Source organism: Amphiprion ocellaris, chromosome 11, assembly GCF_022539595.1.
Source record: "Amphiprion ocellaris isolate individual 3 ecotype Okinawa chromosome 11, ASM2253959v1, whole genome shotgun sequence".
Taxonomy (NCBI): Eukaryota; Metazoa; Chordata; class Actinopteri; family Pomacentridae; genus Amphiprion; species Amphiprion ocellaris.
The window spans coordinates 8,149,219-8,169,426 of NC_072776.1; the positions used below are offsets into that span (position 1 = coordinate 8,149,219).

The following is a 20,208-nucleotide window of genomic DNA, read 5'->3' on the forward strand; positions in this document are numbered from 1 at the left end:
AATGTGCACTTGGGCCAACTGAGTTTGGTTCAAAAGGCAGTCATGTGTGAAATTAGGAAAAGCCATTGAGCATGGTGTTTGATTAGACTTTTAGGTATTCTCTTGGATGTCCCGTTTGAATTCGGCAGTAGATGTAAGTCCAGCGGTGGAAAGCTGCCACCATCATGTCCATCCTTTTTGTATAATGTGAGGGCTGTTTGTGTTTGTGGCCAGGTACCTGTTTGCCCTCCAGATCAAACAGGATCTTTCCTGCGGACGTCTGACCTGCAACGACAGCAGCGCAGCGCTGATGGTCTCCCACATTATCCAGTGTAAGGATCACATGACTGTTTCCTCATTTAGCGCGAGAGAACCAAGAGTTGACAGAACAGATAACTGTCTTATTTAAAAAAAGCATGCTCTTACCACTGAGCTTATCATCAAACATTGTTATATAGCACACTCCGCACCATTGCAAATTGATTATCTGTGTGTTGCCATGGATACCTTTTAGTCGGATGCCTGAATACCATCTTGCAGAACTGCTTCAGAGCAACCACACATCATGGTGTCATGCCAGGAAATGCTAAGTATTTTCATTACCGGGCATTTCTGAGCCACAGTCTGTTATCCAGTAATGATCAAAGTGTAATTTGGTCTCAATAAAAGCACCAAATGAGAAAATTATTTTAATTCTTTCAGAAGAGTTTAAAGACTTGGAACATCTGCGCCAAGAAGCTGAAACTGTTTTGTGCTTGTTTGTCCATTTAATTTGTCACCTCTTTATTTCGCACAATATGAGCTTATTTTCTCCCCTTTGTTTTAACTTTTAAGCTGAGATTGGGGACTTTGAGGAGAGCCAGTGCCGGTCACACCTCCTCAACAACAACTACATCCCAGATCAAATGCCGCTGATTGACAAGATCATGGAGTTTCACTCAAAGAATATGTGAGTTTCTGGGCTGGAACTGGAGGGCTATTGAGTCAAAATTGGCTCAGTTTGAAAGTAAGGCATTTCTTGGATCTGGTTCATAAGGCCACTGAAGCGATGACTGAAAATGATTCTTTTCACTCGTGAACAGGAAATGTTGTTTCAGACCTTGTGCTTGCCCCAGTGGGAAGTTTTATTATACAGGTGACACATTCAGGAAAGCAGCCATTGAATGAATGGGTTCTTTCTCAGAGTGCAGCATGCAGTTCTTTATCATACATCAACTTAGAAAAGCCAGTATTTGTGACTGCTTTAAGACTTCTAGGCAGAAGTGGATACACATTTGTCTTTTACTCTTTCAACAAAAAACAACTTTGCTCCAAAAACAGATTTGAAATCCTCCTCCAACCTGCCAGGTGACTCAAACAGCTGTTGTCAGCCGGGTTAGTGGGTTAAAAACCTAGATTGTGAGAAGCTATTCTCCGATGTCTAATGGAAGAGTTTGTTAGAAGCGGAGTTGGTTATTGAACTTGGCTCTTTTTACCCACTACTTCCCCTCGTATCTGTCTCTAGTTTAAGAGCGTTGTGCTGTTGGGAGTTTATTACTGGAATCATTCCAGATCTACTCGCACCACCCTCCCTCAAAACGCTCTCATCATCATTCAGGTTTGAATATGAGCCAAAGCTGTGCCAACGCTTGTCTCAGCGCTGCGTTACAGTGATGGACACACAGTGGGCGGCTGCCGCAACATGAAAGGAGCTCCATTAGATACGACTGCTCTCTTTGGCTTCCTCTTGTTCCACGCCAGGTCCTTCTTAGTTGATAACTGCAGTTCTTCTGGCTGGGTGCCATGCTGAGTTAAATCTCTTATTAGGCACCAAACACAGGAAACAGGAAGGCTTATCTGCTGATAAGAATTAGGAAAGTTAGTTAACATTTGCAGCCCCTCCCCGACCTCCCAGCACTGCGCCGAAAACTGTGATAAACATGAGGAACCTGGATCCACTCTGTCTCGGTCTTTCACCTCAATTAGTGAGACACAGCAGGATGATAAGGCGGGATTTAATTTATTTGTCTTAAAATTGGCTATAAGGATAATGAATGCTACAGTTTGCACCTTGGAAGTGCGATTAGTCCTTTTAATATTGCTGTGTCTTAATTTACCCTCCCTACTCTAATGTATAAAAATAAAAAAAGCTTGGAAAACATTTGCTGCTATGCAGATATATAGGTTAGATGATAAAGCAACAAATCCCATGAAAGAAAACAAACCAGCCAGCAGCTTGTCACTGTGGTTTTATAGCAAATCTTACTCAAAGAGGAGTAAATTGTGCATTTATTGCTACTATTTCCAGCTTCTGATTAATACCTGTTTGAGACTCTGTTGAATATTTACAGCAGAAGGTGCAGGATGTGTGTATGCAGGATGGAAAACAAACTAGCGTGCCCCAGTTGTTGGTTGAAAGAACCTGTCACACTGTTGCACTGGTGTGACTCATAGTGTTGTGGAGCTGCTTTGAAAGCGGAGCTCTGCAAGCTACCTTTCAGTTGATGTACAGCGAAGCTACCTCAAGGGAGGATTCTAGTTGGGTTAACCCAGCTGCTTTTGAAAAAGTAGTTCAAACTACTTTTTTTGAAGCTTTAACTGGCACGAAATATAATACAAAAAAGTCACATAGTAGCAAACCGCTCAGCCGCTCAGCTGAGTTTATTACAAAAAGTGCCCACTGGTTCACAGATCAAACATAAACCAGACAAATAAAATACGCTCTGCCACACATGGAAAAACATAGCTTGTGCTGCTTGTGGAGCTATTTAGCATCAAGTATTTGCTTTACTATGGCTGTAGTGCTTCTGCTTCAAGCTGAAGGTTTTTTATGATGATGTTGATCACTGAGTAACACCCACCCATTTGCACAAACACCACACAAAGGTCCAGTGTGTGGTGGCAGCTGCCTGGGTTGAACATGATTTCAAAGCAAAACCAAACATAAAATTTTTTTTAAAATGCATTTTTGCGGCCCAAACCATTTGTAGTTTCATTAGTTGACTAAATGTAATGGCATTGCTTGAACCACTATACAAATATGAATGAAATTTGACTTCTAGTTAAATTACATGTAGTGAACGACTCCTCCCCATTGGTCACTCATTGATGTCAATACAGTGCTCGTTAGTAGGATCAATTGATTTGGTGTTTTTATAGGATTTGCTGCCAATAAGTCCAATTTAACGTCCATTAACTTGTTGCTGTGTTTTTTGTGCTGCAGAGGTCTAACACCAGCAGAATCAGACTATCAGTTACTAGAAGTGGCGCGCAGGTTGGAGATGTACGGGATTCGGCTCCACCCTGCCAAGGACCGTGAGGGCACGAGGTTAAGCCTGGCGGTGGCGCACACAGGTGTCCTGGTCTTCCAGGTTAGTCACACTAGTTAGTGACCTTCAAACTAGTGGTTGGTCACACCGAACATTTTTAAACGCTTTCTGTGTTTATGGTGTCAGAAGTTAACTCCATGGCTTGACTAAGAAAAGCATTTCGTCTTGTGTTTCCTCTTCAGTGAATATGTTTGGTGATGAAAATGTTTCATTAAAGGTTAATTATATTTATCGTCTCTTCAGGGACACACGAGGATTAACGCCTTCAACTGGTCTAAAGTCCGTAAACTGAGCTTCAAGAGAAAACGTTTCCTCATCAAACTGAGGCCAGATCTAAATGTAGGCGACATTGCTGGATTACACACACTAAACACAACACAAAACCCTTCAACTCAGTGGTTTTTGTTGTAAATTGTGTCTTAATTTGTCCTCCAGAGTTCATATCAGGACACTCTGGAGTTTCTGATGGCCAGCAGGGACTGCTGTAAGATCTTCTGGAAGATCTGTGTTGAATATCATGCCTTCTTCCGCCTCTTTGAGGAACCCAAACCCAAGCCCAAGCCTGTGCTCTTCACGCGAGGCTCCTCTTTCAGATTCAGGTGAAGAGTTTGCATCACAAAGCACTTTCTAGCCATTATTTTAACAGTCCACTACAGCTCCGGCAGAATAGCTCATGATTATCTCCCTTGTACTTTATCTCTGCAGCGGTCGCACACAGAAGCAGGTGATTGATTATGTGAGAGAGTCTGAGTTTAAAAAGATCCCATTTGAAAGGTAAAGGCTGCAGACGTGTTTGACATATTTGCTATGAGTGAGGGTGCTCGGAAAGTATGACACTGACCTTCAACATCCTGTCTGCCAGGAAACACAGTCGGGTCCAATACAACAGTCGGGTCCAACACAACAGTCGCCTGTCGCCATTGCCTTCTCCACGCCACCATGAAGTGCCAACAGAAGTGAGTGTCTGAGTCTTTACAGCAGAAGATTAGCTGCATGTAGCCTCTGTCTCCTCAGGAGTTTAGTTAAGGTCACTGTATTGTGCTTCCATTTCCACAAACGAGGCCCTATTGGTTGCCTGTGATGACTCCCTACATACTTATTTAAAAATTTCCCATAAGGAATCATTGTGCGTCTTCATTACTGTCAAAGGTGCGTTGTTATATACATAACACTCATGTTTTCTTGTGATTCCTGGTAATATATTTTCATAGCCTTATGTCATTCTGTGACATTTTAAAAGAAAATAAAGTAGTGCAGCTGTGGCAAAAGTTATAGCAAAGAACTTTATGTAAAATAGGAGACCCTTTAACACCTCTAAATAGGATGTAAAATTTATTCATTGAGAAATTTTTGGAGACAGATACCGTCTCCACAGCCCCTGGGTCAGATCCTGTCAATGTACATGAGAAGAATGTCTAAGCCTGCCAATGCACACAAACAAACCTTTGTTAAACTGCCTGCTGAAGCCCTTTTCACCTCTGCTCAGTGCACCTTTGGACCCTGGTACACCTGCTCGCACATCTAGTTTGCATTCATATTTATATTGGCTAGAAAGCTCCTTCTTTCCTGACTTTTGCGGAACATTTATTGGCACCTTACCTCCACTGTCAGTTAGCAAACCCATTAGTAGGAATGCCTACTATATGTGTGTGTGTGTGTGCATATTCTCCAGCACAGAAGATACAAAACCTGCTCATCAAAACAAGCCCACAGGGTACTCGATAGTTGGTCAAAAACTCTGCAGGGTATTGTCAAGTCAGACAGAATTCGTTTAGAATCCCAGCTTTTAGTCATTATTAATAATGAATAAAATGTCCTATTTAAATTCCTTAACCCTGTGCTTCTGTGTCCTGCTGTCAGAGTGGTGTTCCCGGGGACAGAGTCGACTCTCCCGCTCGGCGTCATTGGAAGGAGTCGGTGCTGGTTAGTGCAGAAGACCCGTCAGTTTCGCGGATAACGAGGGCGAGTCCTTCCCACCAGAGAAACGGCCACGATGACAGGGCGGAGTCTGTGTCCAGGACGGAAGACAGAAGAGGCTCAACACGACAGGCCCACCCAGAACATCTGAATACAGGTCCCGCATCTCAAGCTGCTGCCTCCATCCCCTACATTGCCTGCAGTGACATAGATAGTGAATACTACTTGGGCAGGGACCAGGCTAGAATGTCAAATCACAGCTACAGGGAGCAGGCCATGCCCCGCCGTGGGTCTGGATCTGGGGGGACAAATGGGGCTTTTCAGGCCCAGCAGGAGCACTTTCTGGGTAGGATGCGGTACAGAGAGTCCCCCTCCTCTTCTAGAGCATCACTAAACATGAGCTATGACTTAGATCAGTCTCCCAAGCAGTCAGGCCCAAAGGCTGACCAGAGTCCTGTCTATAGCACAATGGGAGACATCAGTGTCCATAGCAGAGAGAGGCGGAGCAGCAGCCCTGTCACAGTTCCTCATATGATGAGTTCACGGAGCGTCACGGCCAGTCCTGTCATTGACACCCTCCAGCAAGCACCTTCCATCAGTCATGCTGAGCATAATGGCTACAGTCCCCCTCAGTTTAATGACGGTAGATGCTCCCCCAGCCCGAGCCGATCTCCTCGCTTACAGAAACTCCACAAAGTGCGTCACCACCCTGACGCAGACCCGAACCAGGGAGCGTCCTCACCAGTGCATCAGGCGCGTCCCGTCCTGTCTCGGGCTGAACGCATGGCTGCTCTCGAGCGCCGCATGATGGCCAACGGCCTCTCAGCACCAGGCAGGTCTCGGGCCAGTCTCGGACAGAAACGACTAGGACCAGCTGGTGTCGCACATAGGGGAGCAGTTCAGATGAACGAATGCTCCACAAGTGGGTCAGAGTCCAGTGAGTCGGAGGTGGAGAACAACAGGGGCAACTGCAGCAGCCCTTCGATGTTTAGTAGCCCAGTAGAGGCCAATTCTAATTCCCCAATACCCAGGAACAAGTTCTCGTTTGGCAGCCTCCAGCTGGATGAGGAGGCGGACGAGGACGGTTGCCATGCCTTCAGTGATGAGGATGGCGGACAGATTTTCAGTTGTTAGAGCGCAGAGAGCTTCAAACCATCTTTGAGAGAGTTTGAAGGGTTTGATCTGGGCCCAGATGGTTTAATGGCGTCCACTGGGTGACAGATTGCTTCTGTCAGGAGACTACTCAAATCTCCACATTCCATTTTGTCAGTAGTTTCCTTAAGCGCAGCAAAGCACTACCTACTAAGAGCACTTTTCCAACATAGCTCAAGTCCCTCTGAATCTGAATCTCTTTGCACTAAAAAAGGAGCCTGGTCAAGGTCTTCTTTTTTGTTGGAATAATGCGTTTCAATGGTCCCTGTTCTTTAATTACGTTAATATGTCCTTGCAGACATGCACATGTGCCTTGTTAGGATTCCACACATAACAGTTACCAATTTTAGAAATACAGAGACTAAATCTGTGGTTTGTTTATGTCACGAGGTTGATTAAAATGTTGTAGACCTCATTCTTAAGTTAGTGTCTGCAGAGGTGTTGAAGGCTCATCTCAGTCTCTAAACATTGGATGCCTTATAAATTCCTGTAAGGAATTACACAAAATGCTCCATAATTGTCCAGAGACGGATCTAATTTGACAAAGATGGTCAAATCTGTGTACTGTTTCTTGCATAGCATAGTCGGTGCTCATTCTTAATCTTTTGTGGAGTTTGAAAAAGACCTGTTGGTGTATAATTCTGGCAGTAATAATTAACTTTCTAGGCATTTATTGACAATAATATTTTTGATCATGTTGTGGTAATAATACCTCTAATGCAGCATGTGGTGTGTAACTGTTGTGAAGAGTTCTGTCTGAAATGTTTGATGCTGGAGTGGAAATTAATCCATATGCTGCAAATAGCAACACGAGCATCTGATTGGTGTTCAGTGTTGTTGCTGTTTTACAGTATCATCCCTTCTCCAATAGCTTAAAACAAACTTTAACTGACAAAGGTGTTAGGAATAGATCAGAAATGCAACAGAGGGAGTTACAACATCACAATAGTTTAGACCAGCAGAGTCTCTGAAGGTAAACCTGTGCTGCAGTAGTAGCTTAGTCATTCCACAACAGCTTGTGGCTCTTACTTCTACGTCTACATTCCCATCTGCACTTGACTTGTGTTCGAGTATCACTGGCAGTAATCACAAAGGCTTTGGTGTCCACAGAGTTTGCTGGCTGCTTTAACAAAATGGCACTTTTATTTTTCCAGTCTCCTTTTGCACTATTGTCTTCATGTTTATTTACACTACTGTTCGAAAGTTTGGGGTCACGGAGAAATGTCTTGATTTTTGAAAGAAAAGTATTTTTTTCAGTGAAGATAACATTAAATTAATCAGAAATCCAGTCTAGACATTGTTAATGTGGTAAATGACTATTCTAGTGAGAAACAGCTGATTTTTAATGGAATATCTACATAGGGGTACAGAGGAACATTTCCAGCAACCATCACTCCTGTGTTCTAATGCTACATTGTGTTAGCTAATGGTGTTGAAAGGCTAATTGATGATTAGAAAACCCTTGTGCAGTTATGTTAGCACATGAATAAAAGTGTGAATTTTCATGGAAAACATGAAATTGCCTGGGTGACCCCAAACTTTTGAACGGTAGTGTATGTTTTACCTGTTTAAGAAAGCATTGATCTTTATGTTACATTTCTGTTCTTTCTTTTTCTCTGTCCAATGTAAGCACTTGTCTGTCAGCATGAAACTGTCATAACTTGTCTGTTTTTTTCTTTTTGGCTGCATGTAAACCTGTTCTGTCACTCACTATGTCGGGTGTACAAAAAAGACGGAAAAAAAGCAAGATTACCAGCGTCTGGGTTCCCTTTTTCTGCAGTGATCCAGCTAACTGTTAATTATTCCAGAGGAGAGAGAACATCGGGTTATAGATGACAGGAGCTTGGGAATAAACAGGAAAACTGAGGCAGGTTTTAGAATCTCTCTGTGTGTGTATCGTATGTGTGAAAGGCAGTTTAAGGGCAACACCTCAAAGCGCACGGTCTCTCCATCTCCATCACAGTCGGCTGCTTTTGCGGTGCTCCCAGAAAGTTTTAGTTTTGTGGCATTAAAAAACAAATCCAGAGTGAGATATTTTGATGGTTGTATTTGTATGTTTGAATAGAAGTTAGTCGCAGCCGCCAATATCTATTGAAATCAACCTTTTTAGGGTAAATGAGCAAAGCTACGAGAATTAATCAGCATCATCACTTTTAAGTTTAAGCAAAGATACTGTTTATTGGGAGTTACTGGATCACTGCAGGATCAGGGAGCCCTCTCTGGTGCACAAAGCTCTCCCATAGACCTGGAATAACTGCCAGCCATTGCAACCTAAATATTCCGCATTTTTTAGTCAAACTCTCACCCATATAACATGTAACTGTGTGTTGCATCGATGCAAGGTCCCAGGTCTGTGGGAAACACTTGTGTGTGTGTGTGTGTGTGTGTGTATGTGTGTGTGTGTTTTCAACCACTGGTGTCCTTCAGGGTGTGTTTCCACTGCATGCTGCGCTAAACCAGGACTGTGGCGTGATGCACATCATGCTGTTCTGCCCTGGCTGCTCTCTGCATGCACTCTGCTGTATGTACTGTAATATACAGGTAGCGCTCGCATTCATTCACTGTGATTTCATGATAATGTTATGCAGTAGCAGATTGGAGAATGTGTGAAAACTGTAGCTAACAGTGTATAAATATACAGCATTTTTACAACTCACAGTGGCACAAAGTAAATTTCATGTAAAAGTGATTTGTGCTCATTTACTGAATAATGTATATTTCCTTCTTACAAACTTGTGATGTTTTCAGATCAGCAATAGCAGATTGAGAACAATAAGCTGTTTATTCAAAAACCTATTTTTATATTTCATTTTAGAAAAGGCCTAGAAAATCACGCATGAATCCACACTGCTTTTTCTACACTTTTGATCTGTCGCTCTCTCAGTCTCTCATTCATTCACTTGCCGTGTCCCTTTAGACATTCACTGGGCTTTGGCCTTGCTATGCTGCTTTTCTCACAATTTATAGTCATTTAATAATGTATATGTGTCATACTAGAGTCAATAAAGGCAATAAAGTGAGATTTTCCAAATCTACTTTTTGAGACCTGAGCAGGTGATGTTCACTGGAGTCTGGTGCTCATTGTAGATGGTAGCATTTTCCATTTGTAGTGTTGTGTAGTGTCGTGAATGTCTCTACCCACACTTATTTGTAGCGCTCCTGTAGATGCTTGTTTGTCTGTAGTTCCATCAGTAGTGTTTAGATTAAATGTCCTTGTTGGTGTGTGGAGCTAATTGCATCCGTGAGCTGCGCTGGTGTGTTTGTGCCGACACACCAGGAAACGGCAGAGGCAGGTGGACAAGTTGCAGCTAAAACATAGTAAGTAAGCGAAGTGAACGTTGTCTGTGCAGATGACACTAAGTAAGCCGTTCCACTTGATCATCCTGCAGTATGTGTCTCAGCTTGTGTATTGATTGACGTGGTACAAAGGCTGCCAGAGCTGTCTGGGCTGTAAAGTGAGTCATGGCTGACTTTTCAATTTCTCCAGACAGATCCCCCCCTCAGCTACACCTCAGTGTGTTTTATTGTGCGGCGGAAGAAGGCTCTGATTGTGGGTCGAACAGCCTCTGTGAATGACTAAAGGAGTTTGGTATGGCTCGTATAGTCGCCCGTTGGGTGAATACGTTGGATGTTATGAATCGATTTGCTGGAAAGTTTAATTGGTACCAAAATGTCACAACGTGTCTTTTGGAATTTGACTTTTTCTACAGAGCTGTATTTCCATTATCATTAACAGGCTGACTAGATGATTTATCAATTGCATTTTCATTCTGCAAATGTCAGAAGATAGTGGGAAATGTCATTTTTCATAGGTTCAAGGTGTTTCAAATGTTTTGTTGATACTGTAGATTTCACAGTAACATGATACAGAGAAATAAAGAGGATCCACACTTAGAAAATGTACAATGCAGATTATAGTCCCAAACTCCACCCATCTGAGAGCTGAAGTAGGTGAATGCAAATGCTGGGAATATTTGCCCCCTGTGATTTGTTATGCTGTTGTGTTTTCATGCATATTTATATCACTGAAAACTAACATTTTCTTCTCTGTCTGTGATCCCTGCATGACTCGGTGCAGGTGTGGTTTCCAACAGTCCTCACCTGTCCGCCTCCCCTGGTCACTCCCATGGGATGGTCAACGGTCAGAAGTCACTGGATCTGTGCAGCCACAGTCCGGACGGCCGACAGCCTTCCCCCCTCACCAGCCCGCTGCTCAACGACGCCTGCAGCGTTCGCACTGATGATGAAGATGACGTTAGGAGGAAGGTTTGTCAGCAAGAATCGCTTCAATATGTTGCTTTGTTTGTGATTCTGAAGTTATGTTTCAAAGCTACTGCCATGCACTCAAAAATAGCACCAGACCCGTCCTGAATACATCCCTGCTGTGACTGAAGTTGAGTATTTTCCTATAAAATGGGTTAGAGTAGGAGTACAGATGATGAGGCACCACACACACCGTTGGACTTGCTCATAATCACATCACTGAGTTGTTTTTCTTCACCATCTCCTCCCTTGTCATGCCTTTTGCAGAGGTTTCCAACAGATCGAGCCTACTTCATCGCCAAGGAGCTGCTGACCACAGAGAGGACGTATCTGAAGGACCTGGAGGTGGTGACTGTGGTAAGGACAGGATACGCCGCTCCACTGTTTGTTTTCCCCTGCGCCTGTCCTCTGGGGAGAAAACATCGATTATTCCGCTTAGCTGCTCCATTGCAGAGCGCCCGCCATAACACAGAGTCGGGCAGCGACACGGGGATATTTTGGCAGATGTGATTTCATTTTTTATTCATTCCCCACACTCTGAAATGCATTTGTCTGTCTCATTCAAGCCCGTGAATACTAAACTCTGTTTGTCCTTTTAAAGAGATAGATGGATTTATCCGCATGTTGCCTCTGCATGTGACTCCCTGCTTCAGTCAGATTTCATTGGCCGGGCACAAGCACATGGACAGCGTTTGATCTGATAATATTGCAAAGTAAACGCAGCAGAGAACAGGATATTAAATGTGTGGTGCAGCTCCTTCAGCTGCAAACAAGGAGGATGTTCTTATGAGGCTGTACTGAAGCACCGCCGTTGTCTGATTCGGCACGTGGAGGAAGCGCATCACTCCTTCTCTCTGGCAGCTTTGAAAGCACCAGCTTCTCTCGTCTTGGAATTTTCAGAGAAGCCTTTCACACATCTCATAAATATTTGGGTTGGCTTGTGTCCTTGTTCTTTTTTCAACTGTGTGTGTGTCTTCCCATGCACTGCCTGCTGCTGCTGCTGTCGACGGTGAAGTCATCTGAACAACAGCTGCTTCTTCTTCTTCTTCTCCGAGCCCTTCTAAAAAACACTGACTTTCCCGAAAAACCCACTTCCCTTTCCCATCACGTCAGCTAAATAAAGCTCTTTTTCCCCCCCGACTCTGGTAAACAAACACAACATGCGACGTTTGGATCCAATCTCGCATAATGAAGCAATACCGTTAAGAATGACTGCCTATTGATTCTTCTATTCATCCTCGGCCTATTAAGGGATTTAAGAGGCACATTAAGAGACTGGAAAAAAAACTGCTTTAATGCAAGATTCTATGATCATGAACAAGCCAGACTGAGTTTGAGAAAGGATAACTTTTTTACTCAACAACTTCTTATAATCTGCAGAGTACCAGTTGTCATCAAGAGGCTACATTTGCATCGCAGTTTAATTTTTAATTTCTCTACTTACCTGTTCCTTTCAGTGTTTATTACACAGTCACTTTAACTGTTGCAAACAAGGGAACACTCTGGAAAATCCCTGTGGTGTCTCTTTTAATAACTGTGGTTTTATAGTAGAGTCAAGTTTTCTTTTTCAGTCAAAAATCACAAATTACAAATTTGCCTCAAGGGGCTTTACAATCTGCACAGCATGCAACCCTCTGTCGTACTATTTAGATAAGAAAAAGTTCAAAAAAATGTAGTGTGACTGAAGGATTTCCTCTCTGGTTCGCCTCTCTGCTTGAACGAAGGCTGTGGGTCACGTACTTCTGTGTGATATATGTTGGACAGTAGGTTTCTCTTATGTGTAAACTATATTTCTGTATTCTCAGTCTTTCCAGAGTGCTGTGGGACAAGACGAGGCGACTCCAGAGTCCTTGAAGAACACCATCCTCTCCACCTTTGAGCCTCTGCACAAGTTCCACACGGGTTTTCTCAGGGAGGTGGAGCAGAGGCTGGCGCTGTGGTAAGACCAGACTGTGGTCCAGATATTCCCTGCAAGGTTAAGAACAAACCCAGCCATGTGTTGGTTTGGTTCCGGTCCAACTTATCACAACCGCTGCCCCTTTTTTAAAAACACGAGATTTCTTGGCATTTGGCCCGAGAGGTCGACCCAGTCCCTTCAGATGACCCGCGGAGCTGCTCGTCTCCATGGCAACAGTCATGCTGCACCGTAGCCGGCCGTTTCTTGCCTGTGGCTTTCTGCTGTCTGATCTCCTTAATGATGTTGTGCTTTATGTAGCACACACTGAATCTCTCTCTCTCTCTGTCACACACACACACACTCGCAGACATAGAGACAGTGATGCATGAAGCCCTTGAAGATTAAAATTTACGGCCATTAACTGCAGACTGTTCTTTTTTATTTCAAAGTCCGTGGTGGGCAGCCACAGTCGTTAGAACTCCAAATTAGAGCTGAAAGTGATATTGTGCTTCACTCTGCTGATAAGAGCCACATTCAAATGTGTATGCAAATTATCCAGCATTACATGTGTCTCTTTTATGGCTTTGCATATTCAAATATTATAGTAGATATGTGCCTTTGGTGTTTTAGACGTAATTAGAAAGCTGTCTGTCAGAGACGAGGTAGGATGAGTTTTGCAGACTGAGTTATGTTTCCATCCAGTCGCTGCTTAAAGATTTTGCCAAATTAATAAATATTCTGAGTAAGTCCAGTAATGGCAGCCCATTAGTCTCCATCATGTATGAGGAATCTCATGCTCAAGGGAGACACCTGCTGGTGGATCTATAAAATGTTAACGAGCCAATACTGACTTCATTGGAATTTTTCTTGAATTAAAGTGAAACTCGTATGACTAATAAATGACTTTTCATTGCTTAAATATAGTTTAGTCAATTAATTTACTGTCCATAGTGATAGTAATAATACATGTGTTGATGTAGCTCAAAGAGAAGGAACGATTAGAAGTGTTTTACAACGTTATGTGTGTGTGTTAGATATGGATTTTGCACATAAACCAGCCAGCATGCACACATAAATACAAACATCTATTCATCTTAAGAGTTAAAAACAATACTTATAATAAAAATACAAAAAAAGTAATGTTAAAAAATGAAAAGCAATTTAAAAGATTTATTGAAAACCCATGCTGTAAGACTTGATTTTAAAGAAGATACTGATTTTGCCAGTCCAAACCTGAGCTTCCCCAACAGTAGAAATTCCTGCAATAAATCCACAACAATTCATAGTTAAAACCCGCTGATGTTTTTCTGTCTCAGGGAAGGACGCTCCAATGCACACATTAAAGGAGACTACCAACGCATTGGAGATGTCATGTTGAAGAACCTTCAAGGTTTGAAGGTGAGGTGTGACTTTATGTGAAACTTTCATTCATTTCTAACTCCATTAATGCGTCACTACTCACATGTCACAACTGTGTCTGCAGCCGCTGACGACAAACCTGAACAAGCAGTCAGAAGTTCTGCTGGAGCTGGAGAAGGCGTGCAAAGCGTCCCGCAAGCTGGAGGGTCTCTGCAGGGACTTTGAGCTGCAAAAGGTCTGCTACATCCCCCTCAACGTCTTCATCCTGCGGCCTCTGCACCGCCTCATTCACTACAAGCAGATCCTGGAGCGCCTGTGCAAACACTATCCAGCTACTCACGTGGACTTCAGGGACTGCAGAGGTACTGCGCTCAGGCCAGAGTTCACAGAAGCACATTTAGGTTTTTCTATCACAGCAGAAATGATTTACCGGTGGACTTTCAATGACCTCTTACCTGTGGTTGGTCTGTAGCCGCTCTGGCAGACGTGTCTGAGGTGGTGGAGCAGCTCCAGGGAAGCCTGATCAAGATGGAGAACTTCCAGAAGCTGCTGGAGCTTAAGAAGGATTTGATTGGCGTTGACAATCTTGTTGCTCCTGGTCGGGTGAGTTTAAACGTGACAGGGAAAATATTGTAATTCTTTAACTGTCCCCACATCTGCGTTATATTACATTGAATTAAGAGCAGACTTCATATACAGTACAGTGTCTATAGAATGATATGTTTGTTTATTTCTTCTCAGGAGTTCATCAGGTTAGGCTGCCTCAGCAAACTGTCGGGAAAAGGCCTACAGCAACGAATGTTTTTCCTGGTAACACCCCACTTTCTTCAGTTTATGTCACTAATCTAATTATTTAGCCGAGTGATCTCAGCAGAAAAACAAGCCTGCTTTTATCCTCTCCAGCTATGCATTACTCAGATGGTGTTGGCAGATGAAGTCCAAATGCAAAAGTTCTTGTAGCAAAGAAGAACACTTTTTGCTTTGAACTTTACACGTGTATTTGATTTGACTGGTGATGTATTGTAAACGTGGTAATAAAAATCAGGATGTGATGTGTTACTCTCTCTTGCAGTATATTATTGACATACTGGTGTAAAATATCTCTTGTTGGAAAAGCCATTCACTTTTTACAAATTTCCATGATTTGACTGACAACATGACAACTCATGGTGATGCCAGTCACATAAATGATTAGCATAAACTAATCTGCGGCAAAGACAAAGAAAGTCACCACAGGTACAGCTGGGAGGAAAGCAAATTAAAATGAACTCAAATGGCACGTTATTAAAATTGAATAATGATAATGCAGAGACACTCACACCACATTGCAGTAAATACATACAGAATTCCTGCTTTTTGCCTTTTTAGGGATGTTTTTCTTGTGTCATAGATTACTGTCTTGCAATGAGTATCATGTCTTGATAGTTTTGTATCATTCGGTACTCTGGGATTCTTATCTCTAGTATGTATGGTGGAGCATTAGAATACTTATCATTTCTTTGTACTTTTCTGCCTTTAACATTTTTCTGCTGCATTGTTAAAGTTTCTGGTTTAAACATACAGTTGTTAAGACATGTTTGCGCCTGGTTATAATTCGATTTATTGGACTTTTTATACTTACTGTCACTCATCTTACGGAGTGTTTATTTACACTGTACATTTTTTCTGTCTCTCTCTGCCGATAGTTTAATGACGTCATTTTGTACACGAGTCGAGGGATGACGCCGACCAATCAGTTCAAAGTGCACGGGCAGCTGCCGCTCCACGGCATGACAGTAAGTGCTGTGTCTCTCAGATCAACACCAAGCGTTCAATCGGCCGTCACCACTTTATCATTACTGGAAATAAGCTGCCTCAAACGCAGAAGAACCGAGGCCTTTGTGTGTGTGAGTCATCACACAGACTTTCAGGACAGCTACACATGTCCTTCTCCTCTCTCCCGTTTCCTTTTCATCCTCACTCACTCTCCTTCTCCGCCTCTCTTGTCTATTTTGGTCCTTGCTGTCCTAGATACCGCCGCTCTCTAATGTCTTTTCTGTGTCTCTGTGTTCCTCTTGCAGATCAGAGAGAGTGAGGATGAGTGGGGTGTTCCTCACGCCTTCACGCTGGTTGGACAACGACAGTCGGTGGTGGTGGCCGCAAGGTGAGACCGGTGGTTGTCAGGACAGAGTCGCCTTGGACATAAAGTTAACCCAAAGTGGCTCCGTGCGCTTTTTACTCATTTGAATCCACTTTTAGGTTTCAAAAATAAAAAGAAATACTTACATTAATGGAAAGGGTGTAATTTGGGCTGTAGCGTCTCTTTCACTTTTACAGTTACAGTGTCAAGAAGTCACTAAAATCTGTGTCAACAATGTCGTCTTGTCCAGCTACCATCCTGCAGAGGAAAGAGGAGAAGAGTTGATTTAAAAAAAAAAAAATGTTCATATGGTCATCTAGGTCACCTTTAGTTACAGTGAGCTCACAGCAATTAAGCTTTATGGGCAGAGGCACTGATTTGAGGTCTCTCTGCCTTCTTAGACTACACTAAATCTACTGCTTTACCCTCAGGTTGCATTAAGAGAGGAGGACGGCAGAAAAAATGCTACAAACGGTTGCATATTTTGGGAATTTATATTTATTTACCCTGATAAAAGATGCTGCCAGTAGAGGATGGTGAATAAAGGAGAAGCATAGTATTTTTCAGTCATAAAGCATAAGATCTCTATCACCAAGAGTAAATGTGATTTAATAAATCAACTTTATTATTTCTGTTTTTCATTTGTTGAAGGGATGTACTACACTCTGCCTTCAAACTAACATTTTGCTGATTCATTTTCCATCAGTGAGCAGATGGTGTCTCAGAGTTGGTTAAAGGAAAATTTGGCAGGACACTTGGACTTACCAAGATCAGACTTGTGATATTCTTGTTAGCACCACTCTCTCACCCTGCTGCGACTTGTGTCTCTTGTGCTCAGCGTTTTATCCGTTTGTGTGCTTTTAGTTCATTAACAGAGATGGAGAAGTGGATGGAAGACATAAAGATGGCGATAGAAATGGCCAAAACCAGCAACGGGCCTTCATCTGACCTGCTGACCACCAACCTGACAGACAACAGTAAGTTACAACATAAACATACAGCCGAGTGTGAAAAGTTTACTTTGTCCGTCGTCCAACAAAATGTGGAAAAAGAAGCAGCGAAGAGACAGTAACTGTCAGAAAGTACATATGAGTAAAACCCGCACCGGCTGAAATCCCAGATGCACTTTTTTGTTTTTGTGAGTGATCTGACACTGTCTGTGTTTTAGCGCCTTTCTCCCCCCCATCACCCTGCTCGTTGTCTAGCAGTAACAACCTCCTGACTTTCCCAGAATGCCCGGAGGACTCCTCGGTGGAGGCAGAGTCCGAGGACGACACGACATCTCCGCACACCTCGCTGGAGAGGCCCGCCCCTCACCGTGGTAACACCATGGTGCACGTGTGCTGGCACAGGAACACCAGTGTGTCCATGGTGGACTTTAGCATAGCTGTGGAGGTATCGGCCAAACCTCAGAAACCTGCCCCCCTCCTGCCTCGCTGTTTTCTTTCTCTGTTTCTCAGTCTGTGCTGTATCTGAATGCACTTTGATGACCTCTCAGTGGGAACAGTATCCTCCTGTGCTGCACTCAACCTCAGCTGTTTCATGACACAATTTTCTGTGAAAGTAAAAGTTCACAGTACTTTTATTGTGAAAGTCACATGGGTAAAATCAGGTTAAAAAACAAATAATAGTACATTTGGGTGGTTTCAAATGAAAACCTTCAGGTGTGTAGTGACATAACATTTAGGGAAGAATCCCTTTAAAGGGGCATTGTGAAGTTTTTTGGAAACAAACAAAATTATGTCCACGCCAGCAAAATACATTGTGTATCCTTGACTTCTAACAAATATGCTGGAATGTATTTTTCTCCACATAAAAGATTTACAAGGTGAATATTTAAACCCATTTTAGTAGATTTTTTAGCCACTTTGGAGCAGCAGAAGTAAGTCCATTAAGCTAAAATTGCAAACTTGTTACTTATTTATACATTTAGCAGTTACAGAGCAAATCTAGTCTTAATTTGGATGAATTCACTCTTCTTTTAGCTCTGATTTTGCCTCTACTAGCTCCTGAAGGAAACACCTGGCTCTAAATGCTAAATGCTGTCTAATTCTTGGTGCTGAGCAGGTAGTGTACTGTGGCATTTTAGAGTTTTTTTACTGGTAAATGATGGTAGTGAACTTAAAGAGCAAACTTGCACATGGATAGACAGCAAATTACCTATAAAATCATTGATTGGAGCCGCTTTATTATGTTTTAATTGTGCCTTGTTTGCACTATTTGCTCACATCGCTAAGTTAGCACCACCAACTGTCAACCAGAAGAATAGCATGAAACCAATGATATGGCTCCCTTGTGCTGCTTCTAAAAGAGAAAATCTCCACAGGGCACCTTTAAACTGATTAATTGCTTTAAAATCTTTCAAAATTCACCGATCTTCCGTTAAAAATTGTTCAAAACCTAAATTGGGCTTTGGGAATCTTTCATGAGTCATTGTTACAGTTTATTCTCTGTATTTACAGCCTCAGTGAGGTTACTGTTTCCACTTTTCCCTCCTTTGGCTCAGTGGCCAGCGTGATGTCCTGATCTAAAACTGTGGCTTTCCTGTGTGGTTCTGTCCTTTTTCTCCCTTCCTGGCACTTAAAGTCTATAAATAGAGAGAGCAGTACGTAGGTGTGCTAAATGTCCTCATCTCACATTAACAGAACGGATCTTTTTTTTTGCTTTTTTTTTGGACATAGCTGCGTCCTGATCTAGTTCTGCTCTTCCTCTGTAGTTGTAACAATGTCCTCTTCACAGCTTTGCCTGGACACTCCATCGGCCTGCGTCTTAACCCCTGTCACTGCATGCTTGTGTTTCACCTACTCAGTCTCTGTGTTTCTGTCCCTCCTTCCCTCCCTGTCTGTTTTTTTCCCTCCTTCTCTCTCTGTCTTTCTCTTTCTTTCTCTTCTCCCCATACGTCTGTCGTTCCTCCGCGGTAGAGGAGCCTAGTCCAGTCAGTGAGAGTAAGGGCCCCCCGGTGGGGCCCCCGAGTGGCCAGGGACCAGTGCCTCTGTCTGTTATCTGCTGGTACCGTGTTCAGAGCCTCTCCTTTAGTGAATCCTGCAGGAGTCTAGAGGTAAAGGAGCCAGGCAGACAGGAGAGGCCCAGTGTATGTGTTCACTTCAACTGCACCACAGGAGGCACATTTAATAGAGCAAAAATAGAGTTACAGTTAGAACAATGCCTCATACTGACATATTGATTGGAATTATAGAGACTGAAGGTCCCAAATTACATATGTGGTGATAATTAAACACAATATAGTGCAGTGGGGCCAAAATATGATACAAGTTGTTCAAGTCTCAGTCATTCTTTCAAAGCAGTGATTCCCAGCTGTGCATGCAGTTATCAGGGGAGATATGTTCAGATAAAAGATAGCGATAATTAAAAACATGCCCACACATTTGACTTTAAGACAAAATAAGGACACAAATACTTAAAAATGATGTGAGGTCTACAATGTCTTTACTGTGTTCATTTTCACATCTACAGCGGCAGCATCTGAACACTGCGTCTGTGTAAAGTAATTACTAAGCAAGCGTAGACTTCAAAATCACTATCAAACATGATAAATTAATTTTCAGCTGCTTAAATAGTTATAAATACAAAGTACAGAATCAGAAAAGAGATGGATTATATGCATATCAACAAATTATTATCTTGATTGCAGCAGTATTCACTGCCAAGGTTTGGTTCCCACGTTCAAATTTGCCATATGTCAACGGTGGAACGGTTTATACATTCTGTAATAATTCCTTATTTTCTACTGCCTAATGTGATTTCAATATAAAATTGTCCTCTCTCTGTAACAACACTTTCTAAAGTTAGGATAATGCTACGTCTTGGCTTTAACAGATTGAAACTAAATAAAGCTAGTGGGTATCTTTCGATTTTTTATTTTTTTTTGTCTTCATTGAAATTTATTTTCTGTGTGTTACAAGTTCCCTACCACAACTTAACAAGGAAGCACAGATTTTTTTTTGTATACTAAAAACAACTGTGGATAATACCCATTTGATTTGACCAATTCTGACTGCAAAAGTGTCATATTCATAGAAATTTTGTGATATACTTATGCACAGAATTTGGATAAAAATACTTGAAACATGTTAGGAATGGAGTGATGACAGAATAGCAAAACCGTTTCATTCTTCATGTGGGAGTAAAACAAATTGAAGCCATCCATTTAAATTCAAGTGAAGACATTTGACAATAGTAAGAGATATGACTCA

General features: G+C 42.4%; 1 protein-coding gene across 2 annotated transcripts in view; it reads left to right on the forward strand.

The window, feature by feature from the left end:
- Positions 1–20,208, forward strand: part of LOC111569956 (FERM, ARHGEF and pleckstrin domain-containing protein 1) — a 58,684-nt gene that overhangs the window by 35,965 nt on the left and 2,511 nt on the right. The window contains exons 6-24 of one of the 2 annotated variants that reach the window (XM_023272430.3): positions 214–311; positions 814–928; positions 3,182–3,329; positions 3,531–3,626; positions 3,723–3,886; positions 3,993–4,061; positions 4,150–4,243; positions 5,148–5,361; positions 10,435–10,622; positions 10,887–10,976; positions 12,425–12,558; positions 13,833–13,914; positions 14,000–14,237; positions 14,348–14,478; positions 14,617–14,685; positions 15,561–15,650; positions 15,936–16,018; positions 16,859–16,971; positions 18,916–19,052. In XM_023272430.3, the coding sequence (XP_023128198.2) occupies positions 214–311; positions 814–928; positions 3,182–3,329; positions 3,531–3,626; positions 3,723–3,886; positions 3,993–4,061; positions 4,150–4,243; positions 5,148–5,361; positions 10,435–10,622; positions 10,887–10,976; positions 12,425–12,558; positions 13,833–13,914; positions 14,000–14,237; positions 14,348–14,478; positions 14,617–14,685; positions 15,561–15,650; positions 15,936–16,018; positions 16,859–16,971; positions 18,916–19,052 (2,353 nt within the window). Of the gene's footprint in view, positions 1–213; positions 312–813; positions 929–3,181; positions 3,330–3,530; positions 3,627–3,722; positions 3,887–3,992; positions 4,062–4,149; positions 4,244–5,147; positions 5,362–10,434; positions 10,623–10,886; positions 10,977–12,424; positions 12,559–13,832; positions 13,915–13,999; positions 14,238–14,347; positions 14,479–14,616; positions 14,686–15,560; positions 15,651–15,935; positions 16,019–16,858; positions 16,972–17,225; positions 17,390–18,915; positions 19,053–20,208 lie in introns of both variants that reach the window. The other variant, XM_023272429.3, reaches the window with a different exon arrangement.